The sequence below is a fragment of the Semicossyphus pulcher genome, unplaced genomic scaffold (assembly GCF_022749685.1).
Source record: "Semicossyphus pulcher isolate SPU_LCO1_2020_fin unplaced genomic scaffold, fSemPul1.0.p SCAF_7, whole genome shotgun sequence".
NCBI classification, from domain to species: Eukaryota; Metazoa; Chordata; class Actinopteri; order Labriformes; family Labridae; genus Semicossyphus; species Semicossyphus pulcher.
The window spans coordinates 16,766,783-16,785,195 of record NW_027211748.1 but is presented as its reverse complement, the minus strand read 5'-3'; the positions used below and the strand labels follow the sequence as shown (position 1 = coordinate 16,785,195).

General features: G+C 40.8%; 1 protein-coding gene across 1 annotated transcript in view; it reads left to right on the top strand.

The window, feature by feature from the left end:
* Positions 1–18,413, top strand: part of LOC138611081 (uncharacterized abhydrolase domain-containing protein DDB_G0269086-like) — a 33,416-nt gene continuing 15,003 nt past the window's right edge. Inside the window, exons 1-5 of the mRNA XM_069683991.1 lie at positions 1–209; positions 2,097–2,272; positions 11,152–11,373; positions 14,349–14,485; positions 18,159–18,239. Coding sequence (XP_069540092.1) covers positions 2,163–2,272; positions 11,152–11,373; positions 14,349–14,485; positions 18,159–18,239 — 550 coding nt within the window. The 5' untranslated portion in view covers positions 1–209; positions 2,097–2,162. The remainder of the gene's footprint in view (positions 210–2,096; positions 2,273–11,151; positions 11,374–14,348; positions 14,486–18,158; positions 18,240–18,413) is intronic.

The window sequence follows — 18,413 nt, the reverse complement described above, 5'->3', positions numbered from 1 at the left end:
CAACCTGAGGTACTAAGGACAAGATTTAAATCAGATGTGTCTTTAGGAATAACTGGGACTTCGTATTTTTATAGTTGTTTTTGGCGACAGCTCACACATTATTTACAGGAGTAACGGACTTTATAGTCATTTTTTTCTCCCTTTGTGCGGTCTTGAAGGTGCAGCTGTGGTCTGTTTCCCATCGGGAGGGGCAGCAGCCTCAGAGATCGGTGAGTTTTCAACTTAATGTTGTGTAACTCTTATGAAAAGGTTATTAAATACAATCCAGAAAAAAACTTTTTAAAAATTATATGTATGTTGTCTGTTGTCAGCAGCCACAACAAAAATCACATTTGCCTGTTGTTCTGTTTGTGTTTTCTCTGTTAGAATGAGAATATGAGAATATCTTTATTTGTCATTGTAACAAGTACAACGAAATTAAAAGTGTCAACCAATCTGTACATCATAAATAAGAAAATAAATCCACTAAAAAGCACCCGTCACTCACAGTCAAGCATAAGTCTAGTTGTCCTTGTTTTTAATGCTCTGTATTGTCTGCCTGACGGCAGCAGTTCAAACAGAGTGTGTCTAGGATGTGAATTGTCCTTAATAATGTTGTGCGCCTTTTTGAGGCAACGGGAGTTGTGTAGTTCTTCCAGTGATTGGAGAGGGCAGCCAACGATCTTTTGAGCAGTTTTGATCACCCTCTGGAGTGCTTTCCTCTACTGTGCAGCTGCTGTACCACACACATATCCAGTAGGTCAGTGTGCTCTCGATGCAGCACCGATAGAAGGACACCAGTAGTCTCTGCGAGATGTTTTTCTTCCTCAGCACCCTCAGGAAGTGCAGTCTCTGTTGGGCCTTTTTCAGCAGCTCAGAGGTGTTAATGATATTTAGTTTGGATCACAAAAGTAGTCATATACTAGGGATGCACAATATTGGATTTTTTGCCGATTTCGATACAGATATACATGGCACATGTTTTTTCCCACCTAACTGCAGAGAACATCAAGTCTCCCTTGTGGCGGACCGAATATCATGACGACTCTTATTGTAGTGTCCAAAAACTGCCATACTGCCATAACCTGCACCCATCTTCAAGCATGATGGAAGAGGTGTGGTGCAGGCGAGTTAACGTCGTAGCATTACGTCAAGCTTTTTTAGGGAATCATCGAGCATTTAGGCATGATTAAAGCGTTTTTTTATTGGCGGAAAATATGAGCAGAAAAATGATTTTTTTCAAGCCATTATCTGCAGATACTAATAACGTGCCAATAATCTTGTGCATCCCTAATATTTACAATAGTTTAAATGAAATTAGCCTCTTGCTTAGTCCTCACTCTGTCACTCTGTAATTCTCATCACTTCTGATCTGCTGTCATGGAGGCTTCAGTCATAGAGAAGCAGTTCTGGCCTTTCTGTCTGACTAAGAGTGACATAAAGAAAGGGATTTTCTCTTCAGGAATGCTATTGCAGAAAACCTAAATCCTGCTCAGTGCTAATAGCCCAGATTTTCTTGTGTAAGCGGCTCAAAACGAGTTTGGAGTTCTAATAAGGACACAGTTCTGTTCTCTTTAACGCCTAATGAGGGTATCTGAGTGTGGGCTTTAAGGTTAAAATGCATTTCATGCAGTTAACACATTTATTAAACAGATGAAGGTATTTCATTCAGTGTAAGATATTGAACAGATGCAGTTGCACTTTACAAGCAATATTTCAAAATAATCTCTGGTGAGAAGGTCAACCATAGAGCGTTTTATGAATAAAGATATGATTTAATGGCTTTGTACTGGTAATCTTTAAACAAAAATACTCACTTTATTAGGTGCATCATATAGAGGTGTTTATTAGGGGTTTGAATCACATACGATATTTTCTTATCAAATTCTTTTGAAATAGATACAATATTTGCTGATATAATAAATTATAGACACCTTAAGGCAGGTGAAATCTCCTTCTTTATAGATTCATTTTAGTATTAGCACTCTGAAGCTTATTTTTGTAACATTTTATTGTTCTGGTGTCTAATCCCAAGACCCCTTTAGCTCAGGACAAGGACTTTCTGTCTTTCCCTGCTCTGATTTGTCTTGTTTTCCTGTATTTTTTCCTCTCTTTAGATGATAAAAGCGAGCTGATTGACTGGTCAGAGGGGTCGAGCGACAGCTGGAGGTGGAGTGTCAGCAATGGGACGCAAGCTGGATCTGTCGGGGTTATCGGACAACGAGGCGGAGCATGTGCTGCAGGTGGTGCAGAGAGACATGAAGCTACGCAAGAAAGAGGAGGAGCGACTCAGGTTAGTTCTGAACCTCTGTTGCTTCACCTCTGTTGCTCTGTTGCTTCACAGATTTCTACGTTTTAGTGTCTTTTGGGCTCGTTATTTTGGTTTTACAGAACTCATCTTTACTATTTTGCGTCACTATTACATCTCTCATTGTGTTTGTTTTGGCCACTGCAGGAAGCTGCTTTTAGTGAAAAGGGTCTTAAAAACATACTGTACACAACCTGAACAGACTAAGTTGGGAACCAGCTTGAGCAACATATTGAAGCATCTAGCAGCTACAGAGCTAGGTAGATCCTTCAGGGGTTGGTAGGAGTGAATATTTGACTTATATTATCAGGTTTGAAGAAACAGGACTCCAAATATATGATTATCCTTATCCGCTAACACTGTGTATACAGCTTTCTAAAGTTCACCCAAGTGTCCAACAAACCCCTTGTATAACACGGCCCCTTACGGAAACTATCTAAGAAGGAAATATAGTGACATTATGTACTTAAAATGCACAATGTTGACTTTGATTTCGCAGTTAGTCAGTCATGTGTTTGTTTGACCCGTCCGCCCACCCTTACATCACCTTACTTCCTTCTGTGATTTGCTCCCTTTATAATTACTACGGCCACTAGGCATTACTGCCATAGTGTAAACATTGGTCTTTCCCTCTTACCAAAAGCCGTTCTTGATGGACCGTGAGGTAGAGTAGATCCTTACACATGTCTGTGCTCCCTGTCACGACCGATAATGGCCATTTAAACACTTAACTAATCTGAAATAATGAGTTTTAACTTGCAATAAAGTTCCTTCAAGCTGAGGGAACTAGTTTAATTTTCATCTGTCCATCTTCTTTACATGTGGTCTTCCTCTGAAACTCAGACTAATGTTTAATTTCTTATATTGTATAAGCAGTATACGTTCACGTACTGATCTTAAGTTACTGTTGATTTTATGCGGCTCAGTTTGCATTTGAGGCATTTTCAGACATCAGTGTTTATGTTTCCGTCCCGCCTCTCAAGTTTGTTCAACAACACTGGACAGGAAGTGACTGCCCTTTCCTGTTGTACTCAGACTCACTTCCTCAAAGCTTTTGTCCGGCCTTCAGAACACGAGCACAAAGACAGAATCAAATGCTAATTGTGTGTACTCTTGGTCTGAATTTAGTCTGAGAAGGAGATGGGTACATTGTAGTGGGAAATTATTACGAACATAAGTCAGTCACAGGTAAAACGTGATTATGTCATTTCCCTGTGACTCTTTTACTTGCTCCTCACGCCTCCTGCTTCCTGTACTTAATTAACCAAATAATGCGTTAGAATAGAAGTCCCTTTAAGGAAAGTATGATTAATCTAGTTAGCTTTTCTTAACTGTAAATGAGGCTCTAGACCAGTTAACTGGAAGGTTTCTGGTTCAATGTCCGTGTAACCTGAAGCGATTTCGTGTCAAGCTTTCTTCTTTCTGTAACCTCAGGTGTGACAGCAACGTGCTTACTTACAGCTAATCTTGTTGTTGTTCAATGCTGCAGGTGTGATGAAACTCAAACGCATATTTGGCTGAAAGGGGGAAGTTTTTGTGCACATTCATTGCTGTTTCTTCATTTGTGAAGAGGCCAAGAAGGCTTATATTATATTAAACCAGCTAAAATACAGCATTTGAAACACCATATTCCTTCTTTTGAAGAGGTGCACTGACCATTTTCAGATATCACATGGATGTGGTAAATCCCTCATGTTACACACGGTGTACACTAGGGATAAACCAGTTAAACGGTTAAATAAAATGTTGTCTTTTTTAAAATATACATATATATCTGGGAAACACACGTTTTGTTGTTGTTGGCTGAGTTGAGCCTGAGACGAGAGCAAAATGAAACGAGCAGTTAAAAAAGTTTTGTTGCACATCTCTGCTCCTGGGACATCCCGGTACTGTCGGTGTTCTCCGCTGTCGACATGTTGCTACTTCTTCACCAAAGTAGACAAACTGTCTCCTACATAATCAGGACTGGTGTAGGCCTGACCTTTTTGTTAACTTGTTGACTGTTTCTTTTTGGCCTTTGGCTTTATTTATAGGACAGCTCAAGATAGACAGGAAATGTTGGGAGTAGAGAGTGGGGGAATGACATGCACCAAATGATCAGCAGACCGGGAGTCGAGCCTGCGATCAGTGCGACGAGGACTGTGGCCTCTGTGCATGGAGCGCCTGCTCTACCGACCGAGCTAAGCAGCGCCCCAACGTGTTGACTGTTTTTGAGCAGAAACGAAACTTTACTCATTCATTATTTAAAACAGGCCCGGACAGGATCTTATGTTTAGCAAAGTTCTGTGTGTTGACCATCAAAGAAAGGTCCGCTGTAAATGTTTGTTTACTTATTGTTCCTGCTGGATCACATGGCTGTATTCTCAAGTGCGTAATAGACACTGGACAGTGTATTACTATCTGTGGGCACAATTGTCGGTGCCACAGGTAGTTATGTCTGAGGATAGTAATAAATGTACCTCTTACATCCCTAGTCCCTAGTGTACACCGCTTCCTCAATCCTCTAGTCGTTGGTTTGGCTCTATGTGCATTATGCAGTTTAATTTCTCTCCCTTTCACCCCTTCAGACAAAATCCAGGATCCTCACTGAATGATAAACAGCTATGAGTGATTGACAGTCGAGTATTGGAAATCGAGTGTCGGGAGTCGTAGTACAGAAAAGAATACCGATGACTTTACGATGAACACAGTTGTTGAATTTTGCTGCAGTTTTTTTGTGGCTGAAGTTGCACAAGGATGCTTCCCTTCAGTCTCCCGCAGAGATAAACTGTCACTGTTTACTCTGATCTTATCTGTGCTTAATCTTGCATCAACAGACACAATGTTGGTAAAGGTGTCTGTGAAAGATAGCTGAAATAACACTCGTTTATAATGGAACGGATATTAAAGCTGATAAAATCTGTCCTGCCTTATATTGTTGCAACAGTTTACCTTACATAATAACGTTCCCTTCAAAGAAAAGGGAACAGCTAGCTTAGGACGTTGGTCATTATAACTACCAGCAATATTCACAACAGCTACTTAGAGCGAGTGCATATTACTATAATCTACTCATGGCTTCAAGTAATCCATTTTAATCCTGTTTCAGTTTTGAACAGTGATTAGTTCTTATGTGCACGTCTTCATATATCGACTTTACTTGCAAACACGTCGTGTATCTTTTTTTGTTACACCCACCTGTGAGATACAAACAATTACCAGTTGATTACGTACACCTAGCTTAATTAATGCAGTCTAATACTACAGTCCTGTTGTAAATGCTGCTTTCATTAAAGTTGTATGACATGTACGGCTCCTACAATACTCAAAAATATACATATAGCATTTAGAATTCTTGTTAATTGGGTGTTTATTTTATTTTATACCTCTTGGAGTCAATTTGTTACGTGAACTAATAAACTAGTCTGTTTAGAAATTTAACTTATAAGTATAACGCAATACAAAATAACAGATTACGAGAAGGGTCCGAATGCAGTCCTCTTTCCTCAGGTACATAGTTCTGAGAGCCAATGGGGCTTGGGCTTGGGCTCACGTGACCTCCGTGCTCAAGCACTAGCTCTGTGAGCCAATGGGGTTTGAGAATGAGTTGGTGAGTTCTGTTGTAACAGTACGTCACTTCCTTTGAAGCTACATTTTCGGTTTTTCAATAAATATCACCACATATGAGGCGAAAAAATAAGCAACTCAAGTTACTGAATGTTCCCTCAGCACAATCAGACTACTTTTGTTCATTCTCCCCGCTAAAGAACATGCTTTGTGGGAAAGGCCACAGTAGCTGTTTCACTGCGAACGCACCTGAGGATTTTAGGATTGCTCGCATGTTTTTCTCTCTCGTGCCAACAAACAAACACACACGCACGCACACACACACAGAAAATCCTGAAATACAGGAAACAAACAGACAGAGAGATGTTGTTTGATGTTTGCTGAAATCCTTGGAATATTTATAATTTCTTGATATGCTGAGGGCTTCTATGGACGTCCAACATGGCCATTGTTGAAAAGAATAGTTGTTGTTGATACAGCACAATGGATAGATTGTGTTTATGTTGTTAATTCCTTCAGCAGAAAAACACATTTTCCAGGAAAAGCCACAGTTGCTGGTTCACTGCCAACGCAGCTGATGATTTGGGGATTGCTGGCATGTGTTTCTCTCTTGTGCCAACACACGCAAACAGTTTGCACCTCCATATTACATTCACACGTACTCATACACACGTGTGTAAACTTTAGCAAGGATATTAATCCTGGTTGATTTGGAAAGGTGTTACAGGAATTTTCCTTTCTACTGTCCTCAATTTTTATGATGGAGTTGCTGTCAATAGTCCGATCCAACCAATTACTATAGAGTATGTTACTCATTTTCTTATTGAGAGTCGTACACATCATTTCCATTGCATTAGAACCTTATGGCATGGTAATGATTCTGCAGGGATAAGTCAAACCTGCGTTTAACCAGCCCAGCAGCTATATTATACATACACAAGATTATAAAATGACACATTTCAAATCTTTACACACAAGAAGATTCAATAAATATGAATTCACAAAAAATTCAGCGCACGTCACATCAGTTTATGTTGGAGAAACAGACTTTTTCCTGAGGATTATTGCAGCTGACACAGCTCAAGCTTCTTCTTGTTTGTTCTGTTTTTGTGCCGCCAGCTACAAGGCTCCTTCAGACGAGGCTGTGTGAAGACAGAGCTGCAGACTCTGCAGAGCAAACATGGATGTTTCATGTTTCATAAGAATGCAGATGAGAGAGAGATAGTCAGATAGAGATCAGTGACTGTTGCTTCACTTTTAACTGTTCTTCGCTGCAGCGTTGTGCCGAGTCAGAGGTGTTTTTCAGTGGATAATGTTGCACGTTTATATTTCTGCAAGTTACTTGACTCTCTTGCATCATGACAGTGTGTGTTTGAACGTGCACAAGTGTCTGGCCCGCCTCAGAGTTATTTATACCTTCAGTAATGGAGTGTGCTGCTGTAGCGAGAGGGCATCTGTCTCTCTGTCAGACAAACATCTCAGAGACACTGTTAAATTTTAATAGTTTGGAGTTACAGAAAATGTGGCCTGAAGGTTACTGCTGTCAGAACGGTCCCGAAATGTGGCTTTTAAAAATGACTTGTACTGTCAGATGTAGAGCTTAATCACATGGATTAATCCTGGATAAACATTCAATCATTATTTTATATCTTTGCATCACCATGAGGATACATTATTAATAGTATTTAGAGGTTCAACTGAATGTTTTATGTCAATATGTGTGTATTGTCAAAAGACAGGAAATTAATTGTCAACAATTTTGATGATCTTTTAAAAAATATATTTGGGTTTTAGACCACATTTCTTAACAAAACAAGACATTTAAAAACGGCAACTTGGGCCTTAGAATATAATGAGGATAATATTTCACTGCATTTGGACATTTCACACAGATTAAGTGATTAATAGAGAAGAAAAAAACAGTAAGTGTATATGAATAGTTTTCATTGTTTCTCACTTTCTATTGCTGGTTTCAACGTCTCCAAAATATACAGTAAGTCGCACTGGAGTATAAGACGCAGTCTGTTTTGGGACTATCGCAGAGGGAAAAAGGTTTTCTATAGCTGTTTATTAATCAAAACATGTATACAAGTTATTTCAACACAATTTCAATTTATTTTCATTTAAAAAACATTCAAAACACACACACATTACAGCCCACCATCTGTTTTTGCCATGTCGCGTTTGCCATCCTGCTAGCTACCGGTGCTGTAGCTAGCAGTAGCTGGCAGCCTACGTTAAGGTTGTTTGTTGTGAGCGTGGCGGCTGCCATGGCGATCATGACAGTGCATGTCCGTGACGAAGCGTTTGCAACAATCAAGTTAGTTTTCGTCGCTTAAAACAGCGGGGAAAATACAAAACAGCATTGCAGCATATTGTAAATAGGAGACGTTGTAGCACGTTGGGCCAGTTTAATGCAGAGATGTGACGTTTAACAACCAACAACTTTAGCTAGATTATAGCGCCATCGTCTGGGTAAAATACCGTAACACAATAACATACCTCTCTTAATTTTATACTGGTATATTGGTCGCACCGGTATAAAGGACTCAGCCTACTTTGAAAGTGCATTAAAAGTGCGTCTTATACACTGAATATTACGGTAAATACTGCTGATCATATGATTGCTTATATACTGCTGATGCAAAAGCTGCGTCTGGGGAACAAAAAGATATGGAATTTAATTTTGAATTTCAGCAATTTAAAATTGAAAACAAATTTAAAACCTACAGTGACTTTTTTTTCCTGCCTCTGTCCTCACGTTGTCAGACTGCATCAGTGTCAGCATTTTTCACCTATCAATGATTCAGTCATGGCTGATGTGAAAATAATGGATTTGTTTTGACACTCTCCTTCCAGCGCTTCTCACACCAGTTTCCATCAGTCCCTCTTTATTTCCTTTTCTTGTGACTTCTGGAGAATTTTTATGCATCAAACTGTGGTAGAAATTAGGGCTGTCACTTTTCAATTGAAATGTGATATATTGTGCGAAAACCTGGTGAAATATTAACCATTCGAACTGCAGTGATCAAATTCAAAATTGAAGCACAGCAGAAAACGCTTGCCCACGAACAAATTAGTAATCTGCTTTCCAGAGTCCCAGAATGCTCTCACGTTTAAAGTAGTGTGCCTTGTATTCCAACAGATGGCGATGATACGCTGCCTGCTACAAACCGATGGAGGAAAATTACAAGCCAAGCCGTTGTTAACCTTTCCTGCTTTTCCTGACCGTAGCAGCGTCCCGATCGTAGTCAGAAAGCACAGTGGAGACTTATTGTTGTTCTGTTGCAGGGCCGAAGCTGTAGCTAGATTCGGGGCTAACTCCCATCACTTTAATACACCAGCAGCAAACAGCAAGCAAGACACGCGAGGCTCGAGTCTTGAGGAGTCGTAGGCTTTATTATGCACAGACACAGCCTGAACTCTGTACATTAGTTCTGTTGTTTATACAGCTACCGATATCTCTTTTCTGTGCTCTTCCGCGGCTCCGGTCCCCGACACTTCATGTAACTCGTGCACACACACTTCAGTCCTCTCTCATTCACTCTACCACCCCACTCACATGCACTTAGCTCTTCCCAAGATGTTAGTGTACGATGTAATTCGAACAAATTCAATATCACTTGATTTCTACACTGAATGTATTCATTTAAACATAAGAAACTTCCTGCATGAAGTTGACATTCTAGCAAGCTTTAAACTGCTATTACTCATGAAGTCATTTTATCCCTGAATAATTGAATTTAGCTTGTGCACAAATCAAAAGAGAGTATTCTGTTCACTTCTTGAATCACTTCAGCCTCCCTCTCCCTGCCCTGTGTTGTATCCTGAAGAAGGGATTATGATTTAGCTAAGAAATTACTTCGATTAGGTTACTATTATTTCATCACTGCTAGTTGAAAGACTGAACTGAATAAAGGGATTCTGTTGACCTAACTCACAAACCTTTCATAACAGCCTAAACACGTTTTGTAATCCAGTATTTCACCACAATAGAAGGATTCATTTAAAGTTTTATGTTTGCCAAAAACACTTTCTTTATTCTGAGTTCATCCACTGTGGACATTAGTAGCTTGATACTGCTCGCCATGTCGAGTTTGCAATCCTGCTAGCTACCAGTGCTGTAGCTGGCGTAGCTGGCAGCCTACAGTAACGTTTATAGTTGTCGATCATGACGTAGCATGTCCATGACAAAGCGTTAGCAACAATCAAGTTAGTTTTCCTCGATTAAAACAGGGAGGAAAACACAAAACAGCAATGTGGCATATTGTAAATAGGAGACGTAGTGGCTTGGACCAACAGTTTAATGTGAAGATGTGACGTCACCTGACAACTTTAGCTGATGAGATGGATTGGAGGTGAACAGGGTGGAGGAGGGTCGCAATGATCGAGCTGAAATGACAAACGGAAGAGGAAGAGAGGAGAACAGATTTAAAATTTGACAGCAGCAGGATGATTGGTCGACAGGTGTCGAGGCTGAATCTGGTTGGTTTAGTACTTAAATAGTATACGCCCATAATCAGCTGATCACCAGACAGGAAGGACAGAGCGGGAGAGAGAAAACGTGACGTGAATGAATGATGCTAATGAATGAATGAGCATGAACAGTCTTCCGGGTTGAACTTGCGCTCAGCTACATTAAAAGTGCATCTTATACACCGAACTTTACGGTAATTATGTTGCTCTGCTGCACGTGTTAATAAGCAACGATGTGTTTAGGTTCAGATTGAATAAAAATGCAAATGTGAGCTCCTACAATAGCTGAAAACTGCTCATATGATCAAAAGCTGCAGAGCGGCTGCTAAATGGACCTTGTGTTGCTGTTTTCTCAAACAGCAGCACAACAGCAGACAGAGAAGCTGCTGCTGCTGCTGTTGACGGAAACACGCTGCTTCTTTAACCTTTACATGAGCACAAATGAATTAATATTACATGAATATGAGATGATAAATCCTCGGCTTTAATATTCAATCAGACATTTGTAAAAGTTTTTTCAATTTACCTTTAAATGATGTTTAGAAAATGATGGATTGACCCACTTTGTGAAACCACTTTAATTTCTGCTCCATTTCATTAAAGGGAGGTCGAGGATCAGTGTGTCGTGCTCAGTGTTTACGTGCATTTCATTTCCCTTATTGTAATATTCATCCTATTTGTCTCAGTAAACCCACGACTGTTTTATCCACTGTATCCCACTCATTAAACCCACAGTTAAATGTCCCCCCCCTGATATATTACTCTCTGTCTCACACACATTCCCGGTTTCACTATCTGTCACCCTCTAACCATCCCCTCTCCCTCCCCCCTCCTCCCCGCAGTGAGCTGAAGCAGGAGCTGGACGACGAGGGCAGTCGCTGCCTCCTGCTGTCACGGCAGGGTTTCTTCAACCAGCGCTGCTGCATCCGCTGCTGCTCGCCCTTCACCTTCCTGCTCAACCCGAGGCGCAAGTGCCGAGACTGCAAGTACAACGTGTGCAAGGCCTGCCGGGTCTACAGCAAGCGGGAGAAAGCCTGGCTCTGCTCCTCCTGCGAGAAGAGCAGGTAAGGGTGGCGGTGTTAGTAAGTGTGCATTTGTGTGTGTGCGAAGTTAAGAATGAGAGTCTGACGGAGAAATCGTTGATGTTGTTAAAGTCTTACTCTGCTGTCGGAAAGACGGATTAGGCACTTATAACAGACAACAGAGTCACTAAGATGCACTGCGGGATAAAGCCTGCCTCCAGCTTGATATTTTATCTGAGCCAAACACAACATGACAGAGAGAAAGAGACTTTCCAGGCTATCGCGCTGAAGATGTGGAGCATCAAAAACAATCTGTAAAAAGGCTCTAAAATGTTGTTTTTCTGAAGTGTTAAATAAATAAGTGTTACCCGTCTTATCCTTTAAAAGAAAGTGTCAGTGTGTTTCTAAAGCTTCGGGTACGCTACAAAAGAACTACTTTACATGATGTTGAGATTATAGCTCTCTGAACATCCACACTTAAGTAATGGACCAAGTAACAACACACTCTTTGAGACAGTCTCTTCTGGAGGGCATTCACTGTGTTGCAAGTACATGTTAAATTGGATTTAATTGCAGTGAATTAAATACAATGCATGTTAAGTCTATTCTCTGTTCACACACACACACTCGGTACACAATCTGTTCTGGATCATTTCTGAATGGCTATAGATTTCCCAGCATGCATTGGGAAGAAGGTAGAAAGTCATAACTATATATTATTTATTGTTTACTTTGATCTCATCTCTCATAAGGATAAATGTGTTTATTTTCTACACCTGTGGATATCTTTTTCTCTGACAGGAGAGTTGATAGTTTGTTGTTTCTGTCATGATGTATGTAATCAGTATATATGAGGTGGAACACCAAGAAAGAACAAGAAGACGTAAGTCAGGAAGAAGGCGTAATCCTGCGCTTATGTTACAAACTGAACTGGTTTGAATCTTCTTAACGGCGGTCACACTTTGAGACTTTCAGCGTCCTCTCCTGTCAGCACACTCACTCAGCTCCTTCACACTGCAACTCAACCCCACAGTGAGCAGATGGTAACTCATTAAACACGCTGACATGAATATCTCTGCTACAGCTGTCTCCCATAAACATTCAATTAAATCCTAGTTCATTTTCATCTGAAATATAGAGACACATAGCTGGAAAACCACTTTGATAATATACCTATTGGATGAATGATACATGTAAATGTGAACAACCTACAAGACCAACTGTAGAACTGGAGCAAACTGTAGATTAATTTCTCGCGGGGCCCATTCCTATGATAAAAAATGGTATCAATGGTAGTCTGTTGAGCAGCTGTGCAACATAGATATCTGTCTAAAAATTAAGAAATCTGTCTTGCTCACAAATTTGACGGTGCAACTTTCAAGGAGTAAAACAGGATCTTTAGACTGTAGGTGGCTGATTTTGACATGATGACCCCGGAAGGCACAAATTGATCATTTGACCTCGCCCAGTCTTGGAACTCGTCAGCTGTCGTCTGACAACGATTGCGTTGTTTACAGTCGTCTAAGAGCACATTTCTATCTGCATGTCGGCATGTTTGTTAAATGAGATAATCGGCATAATTGTTTAAGATAAAATAGGTGATAACAGAGATTAATTAAAGGGCCAGTTCGCCGATTTTCAACCTCAGTCCTATCATGCTATAATGGGGAGCTAATGCCATTATGGTAGAAAGTAAAATTCGCTCTGTGCCTTTGGAGGACGCTATCCACTTCTCCAATGGGCCGTGGAGAACAGGGAGCCAGGGAGCTCGCTAAACTACACTTCCTCAATCTAGGACGCCCACATCTGATGTCATGTCTTAAAATATAGACTGCATTTTTTATACGATCCATCGGTATATTCTTGTCCTATTTCAGATTTTGTACCGCTCTGAGGTGCCAATAATTTCAAATATTATTGCTTCTATCAATTTTAGAGAACACCAGCTTTGACTGACAGTGGCTTTTTCCAGGGGCGAACTGCTCCTTTAAAGCTTAATTGAAGTGCCCGGATTGCGTTCCACCTCTTTTGCTGTCCACACAGACTGTTTTCCTGCATACAGCCAATGCCTGCTGAAACATTAGTGGACACTACTACTCGGACTGCAAACAGAAACCAGAACGCTTTGACTCCCAAAGTTGTCACATGCCTACAGATTCTGCATTTATTTCTGTATGCTCTCCTGTGTTACGTGCTGGTGGGTATTTTTCCCTCTAACCTCAAGAGGAGTAGTCAGGAAACTGCACAGCTGTCGCTTCATCTGTCAGATCCATGTTTTTCAGTCTGTTATTTAGAGCCACTGTGGTAGTTCTGTCCTGTAAACATCAATGTGAGACACTCTTGCGTCACTCACCTTACTGACTGTTTTGACGGTTAAAGAAGGTTACAGTGTCAGCTGGTTTGAATCTGCACATAAACATTCATAGTTATGCATGATGCAGATGCACACACAGTCAAACACACACTAGTAGGAGCAGGTCCTCAGGCCAGGTGACTATCCTGTCAACATGCTTTACACAGCGGCTCCTGCCAGTGCTTGGCCTAAATTGCTGGTTAGCTGCAGAGCAGAGGTGAACCTGCACAGATGCCTGCAGCTGGATGTGTTCACAGGACAGTTCAGTCCATTAAGCATGCAGAACATTACTCATACCTGAAGTTCAGTTTGTTAATGTGGACTGTAAACATATGTGAGGGGTTAAGCCTTCTGCCTGAATTATGTTTCTATGTTCTCTCTAAACATATTAGATTTTAGATTTTTCTTTTTACATCCTTTTAGACATTTAACATTTGCTGTAATTCCTACAAAATAAGAAAGCTTATATAGTATTTATCATATACTCAAATAATAATATGCTATTCTATGTCCCTGCTGTTAAAACCCACACACCATACACTGTCTCTGAAATGTTCTGTGCGCTTATCTTCTATACAAGTAAAACAAAAGGTGTGAGTTACTGACGTTTAATACTCAGACATGTAGCATAAGCCTCTCTAACACATGTCTGTGTCTCTCTCAGGTTGTTGAAGACGCAGTCCCTGGAGTGGTTCTACACCAACGTGAAGACGCGCTTCAAGAGGTTCGGCAGCGCCAAAGTGCTGAAGACTCTTTACAGGAAGCACCTGGTGGAGCACAGTGCACTTTCAGAGCTTACAGGTAACACCAAACCGTTCATTTCATTCACCCAGTGGCAGCTACAATAATTATTTATATATTTGTTGATGCCATTTAACATTAATGGTTAACCTGCTCTGGACAGAAGCAGAAAACAAACTTATTTGACACATTTTAAGATGTTTTATTCTGAAATCTGTGTTCAGATATTTTCCATAAAACTAATCTTGTATTGAACTCTGTAAACAGATTAACGTAGAGAGGATCAAACATGTAGCAAGTAGACACATATTCTTATGAAACACACTGTGTTTTATAAGAATATGTGTCTACATGCAGTAAACACACTGATGCATGTTCCTGGTGTGTAAACGTCGGTGAGTCTGTTTTGTTTTTTTGCAGTTTGACGCCTCAGAGCAGCGTAGGACAGGAAGTTAGGAGGAGAGTGAAACAGGATTAAGCTCCTGCTTGGCTTCAGCTCGCATAACTTCAGCAGATTAGTCCTGCTGCTGCCAGAGTCCAAATATTATTTCATGTTTGTTTGCTTCTTCAATATCATACGTCAGCAGTTGTGTTTTTTGTAAAGAGCTTGTTTTTGTACAAATGGTACGACTCTGGTGCCACATTCTGTTTCAACTTGAATTTGAAGTGAATTCCATGTAATATGTTATCATCTTATATTTGCCCTGCAGGACCTGTGAAAATTCGGTTTCTAGTTAAGATTATTTTAATTACAACAGATCAAATGACTCATTCTGCTCCTTCAGTGTTGACATGCTGGGTGAAATCACACACTCAGGCAGCAATATGACAGCGTTGTTTGGTTCTATTTAAAAAAACAAAGCCAGCTTAACAGTAAAGCTTTTATACAGCATTACTTCAGAATCTCTTTATAAAAAGGCCCATTGTTTTGGTTTTTGGCAACTGCAGTAAAAAGCTCTATAAACCCTACCTGCACTACCTGCTCAGCAGCAAACAGCAGACGGACAAAGTTTGCGACTAGCTGGTGAACATGAAGGAGCATGTAGCAGCTACTGCAAGACACAGACTAGATTTAGCAGAAAAGCTGTCTCAGTCATTTCCCTGAGTCTATATAGAAGTAGCGTGTTGCTTTAAACAGTCCTTTGCAGCTGAAGCATAAATACAGTCAGGGTTCGGAGCTTTTCTGGAGCCATCCATGCTGAGAATGTATTCATAGTTCTCTACAGTGCTTCAATAACACTGTTCACCCAGCAGCATATGCTCCAGCCCGCTCGTATAGTCACAGATCGGAGGAGTGCGTCCTCTGGCCATTAGATAGTCTCTCTGATCTGATTGAACGGACAAGGGATTTCGGAGTATTACGAGTGTTTTGTGGTGGAGAGGTCGCTGGCTGCAGATGATGCAGAGCTGTGACCCCTGTGGGAGGATGACTGATGCGGGCTGACCACCATCAGGCCACCGCTCAGCGTCTCATTCGGCTCCTTTTTTCCGCTCACATGCACTCTATGAGAATGCACACTATCACACTTTTTAATTTGTTTTTCACCCAGCCGTGTTAATTCAGCTGCCAAATCCGATCTGCATAGTCTGAATCATGGAAAACCTGCTAATGTTGCCTTGCACAAGAGCAACATGAGCTGAATGAACAGCATTAGAATTTGGTCACTAAAACTGGGGGTAAAGGCAGCATCTTGTGCGAGTATTTGTTTACCACTGAAACATTCACCTCAAGACGCTGCCACAGCCCAGAGACGATAGATACGGCACAGAGACAATATAGCACAGAGACGATACAGCACAGAGACGATATAGCCCAGAGACGATAGATACGGCACAGAGACAATATAGCACAGAGACGATACAGCACAGAGACGATATAGCCCAGAGACGATAGATACGGCACAGAGACAATATAGCACAGAGACGATACAGCACAGAGACGATAGATACGGCACAGAGACAATATAGCACAGAGACGATACAGCACAGAGATGATATAGCACAGAGACGATACGGCACAGAGACTATATAGCACAGAGATGTCCTCTTCTTAGGAGTAAGGCCAAATGACATCATTACCCTGAGGAGAAAGGAGAAATACAGACATAAAGAGCAATTTAGAAAGCAGCTAGCATTCAAAATTATGCTAATCAGAAGTACAAAAACATAAATATATTATTTGGATTTAATTTAAATTTTCCATTAAGAAAGAATAACCTAGCATCAACAAAAACAAGACCAAGAGTCTGCCGCTGTGCTAGCGGCTCTGAGACTTAACTTTGTCACAGCTGTGTTTAAGGCTTAATGCTAACATTAGCATACTAACATGCTTACAGTGACACTGTTGACATGCTGAGGTTTAGCAGATATGTGACAATTGGTAGTTAGCATGCCAAAATAAGCTAATTATAACTTAACACAAAGTCCACATGAGGCTAATTGGAGTAGCAGTGTTAGCTTTGCATGTATTAGACCATAAAACAGAGAACTGGACACATTTTGACCCGAGGGCTGGTTCAGCTGGCTAAAGTCTTGCATGTAGCTGCTAACTAGCTCACTATCTTAGTATAAAACAGTGGTCGTTACTTGTGAGACAGCATAAAACGTGTGTGTTAGTCACTTAGTGTAGTGAACACATTAAACAGCCCTTTTACTGCGCTTCACTTAAACCTAAAGCTTGTCAGAATATGCAGCAGAGGCTATGTCACATTGATAAGTCACCCTAAAGGCCACGTTCCTTAAAGGGGAAGGCTCAGACAACAGATACAGCTTCTCGATGGAGTTTGATTTCTTCCTCCAACTACCCGACCAATGAAAATTTGGCAGACTTGTTAATCGACTGACGTTGGGTCCACTATTAGAGGGTGGCCCTAGTATCAAGAATGACTTAGGGAATAAGGATTGTAGCTTCTATCTGAGTTAACCTGCTATCGTGTACATATACAGTACAGTATGATACACATCACATTAGTAGTATATAATACAATGACAAACATTTATGCCACTGCCAGTTCACCTTCGTCCACGGGGTCTTTTGTGCCTTTGGGGTTACTGTGACCTTTAGCTGCTGTGGAACAGAACACAGTGTTGCTCATGAGTCTTTTAAATGTTCCTGTTCTGGGCAAAATGTGTCCGCATGCATTAGATGTTACAACAGAGATGTCAGGGGTCAACGCGAGCCATCCTCCAGGTCCTCAAATACACACAAGAGCTTCATTTCTTCTATCTAGCATCTAGCATCAGATGCTTTTCTATAGCTTCTCTACAGGAGATTACGTCTGCATTTTCAAATTAAGTACAGTTAATATCACTTTGTTTAAGTCCTGTGCTTGCCCTATAAAATGATTGGAAGTGACCCTGTGTACTCTACCGTACCTCTGAACCAGCGACTGCAGCAGAGAGATGAGGTCCCCTGGTAATGCCACACGCGAGGCCGCTCTAATGCACTTACATAACCACAAACGGCTGCATTGTTGCATGAATATTTACATGACGTGAAAAGAGCTCAGGGCTGAGGGTTGGAAGGGGAAACTCTACACTGTGACTCAGCTCTCTTCTGCTCCCAACTCCAAATTGTACATTTCATACATGTCCTTATTAACAGCACAGATACCCCATCATCTATTTCATTCAGAATTTAAAACTTAAAATGACAGGATGATTAATTTCATGTGATTCTCCTGTATCTGTCTCTCATTTTAACATCTGTGCATGTGTGTGTGTTTGTGCGCAGAGGGCAGTGCCTACGAGGAGAGTATCTGCAATGAGGGCAGCATCTGTGGGAGCGACTCAGCCTTCTACAGACAATCTGAAGGTGCAGACATGTTTTATGTTTATTTCACCAATCGTTTTTTTTGTGACACATTTTCTGTTAACACACACAAAAATCACAACATATCCTCTTTCCCCCATTGACTTATGTTTATGTAAAGCACCTCAAGTAAAATGTGCAATTATAGCAGAAGAAAGAAAATAAATACTATAAGCT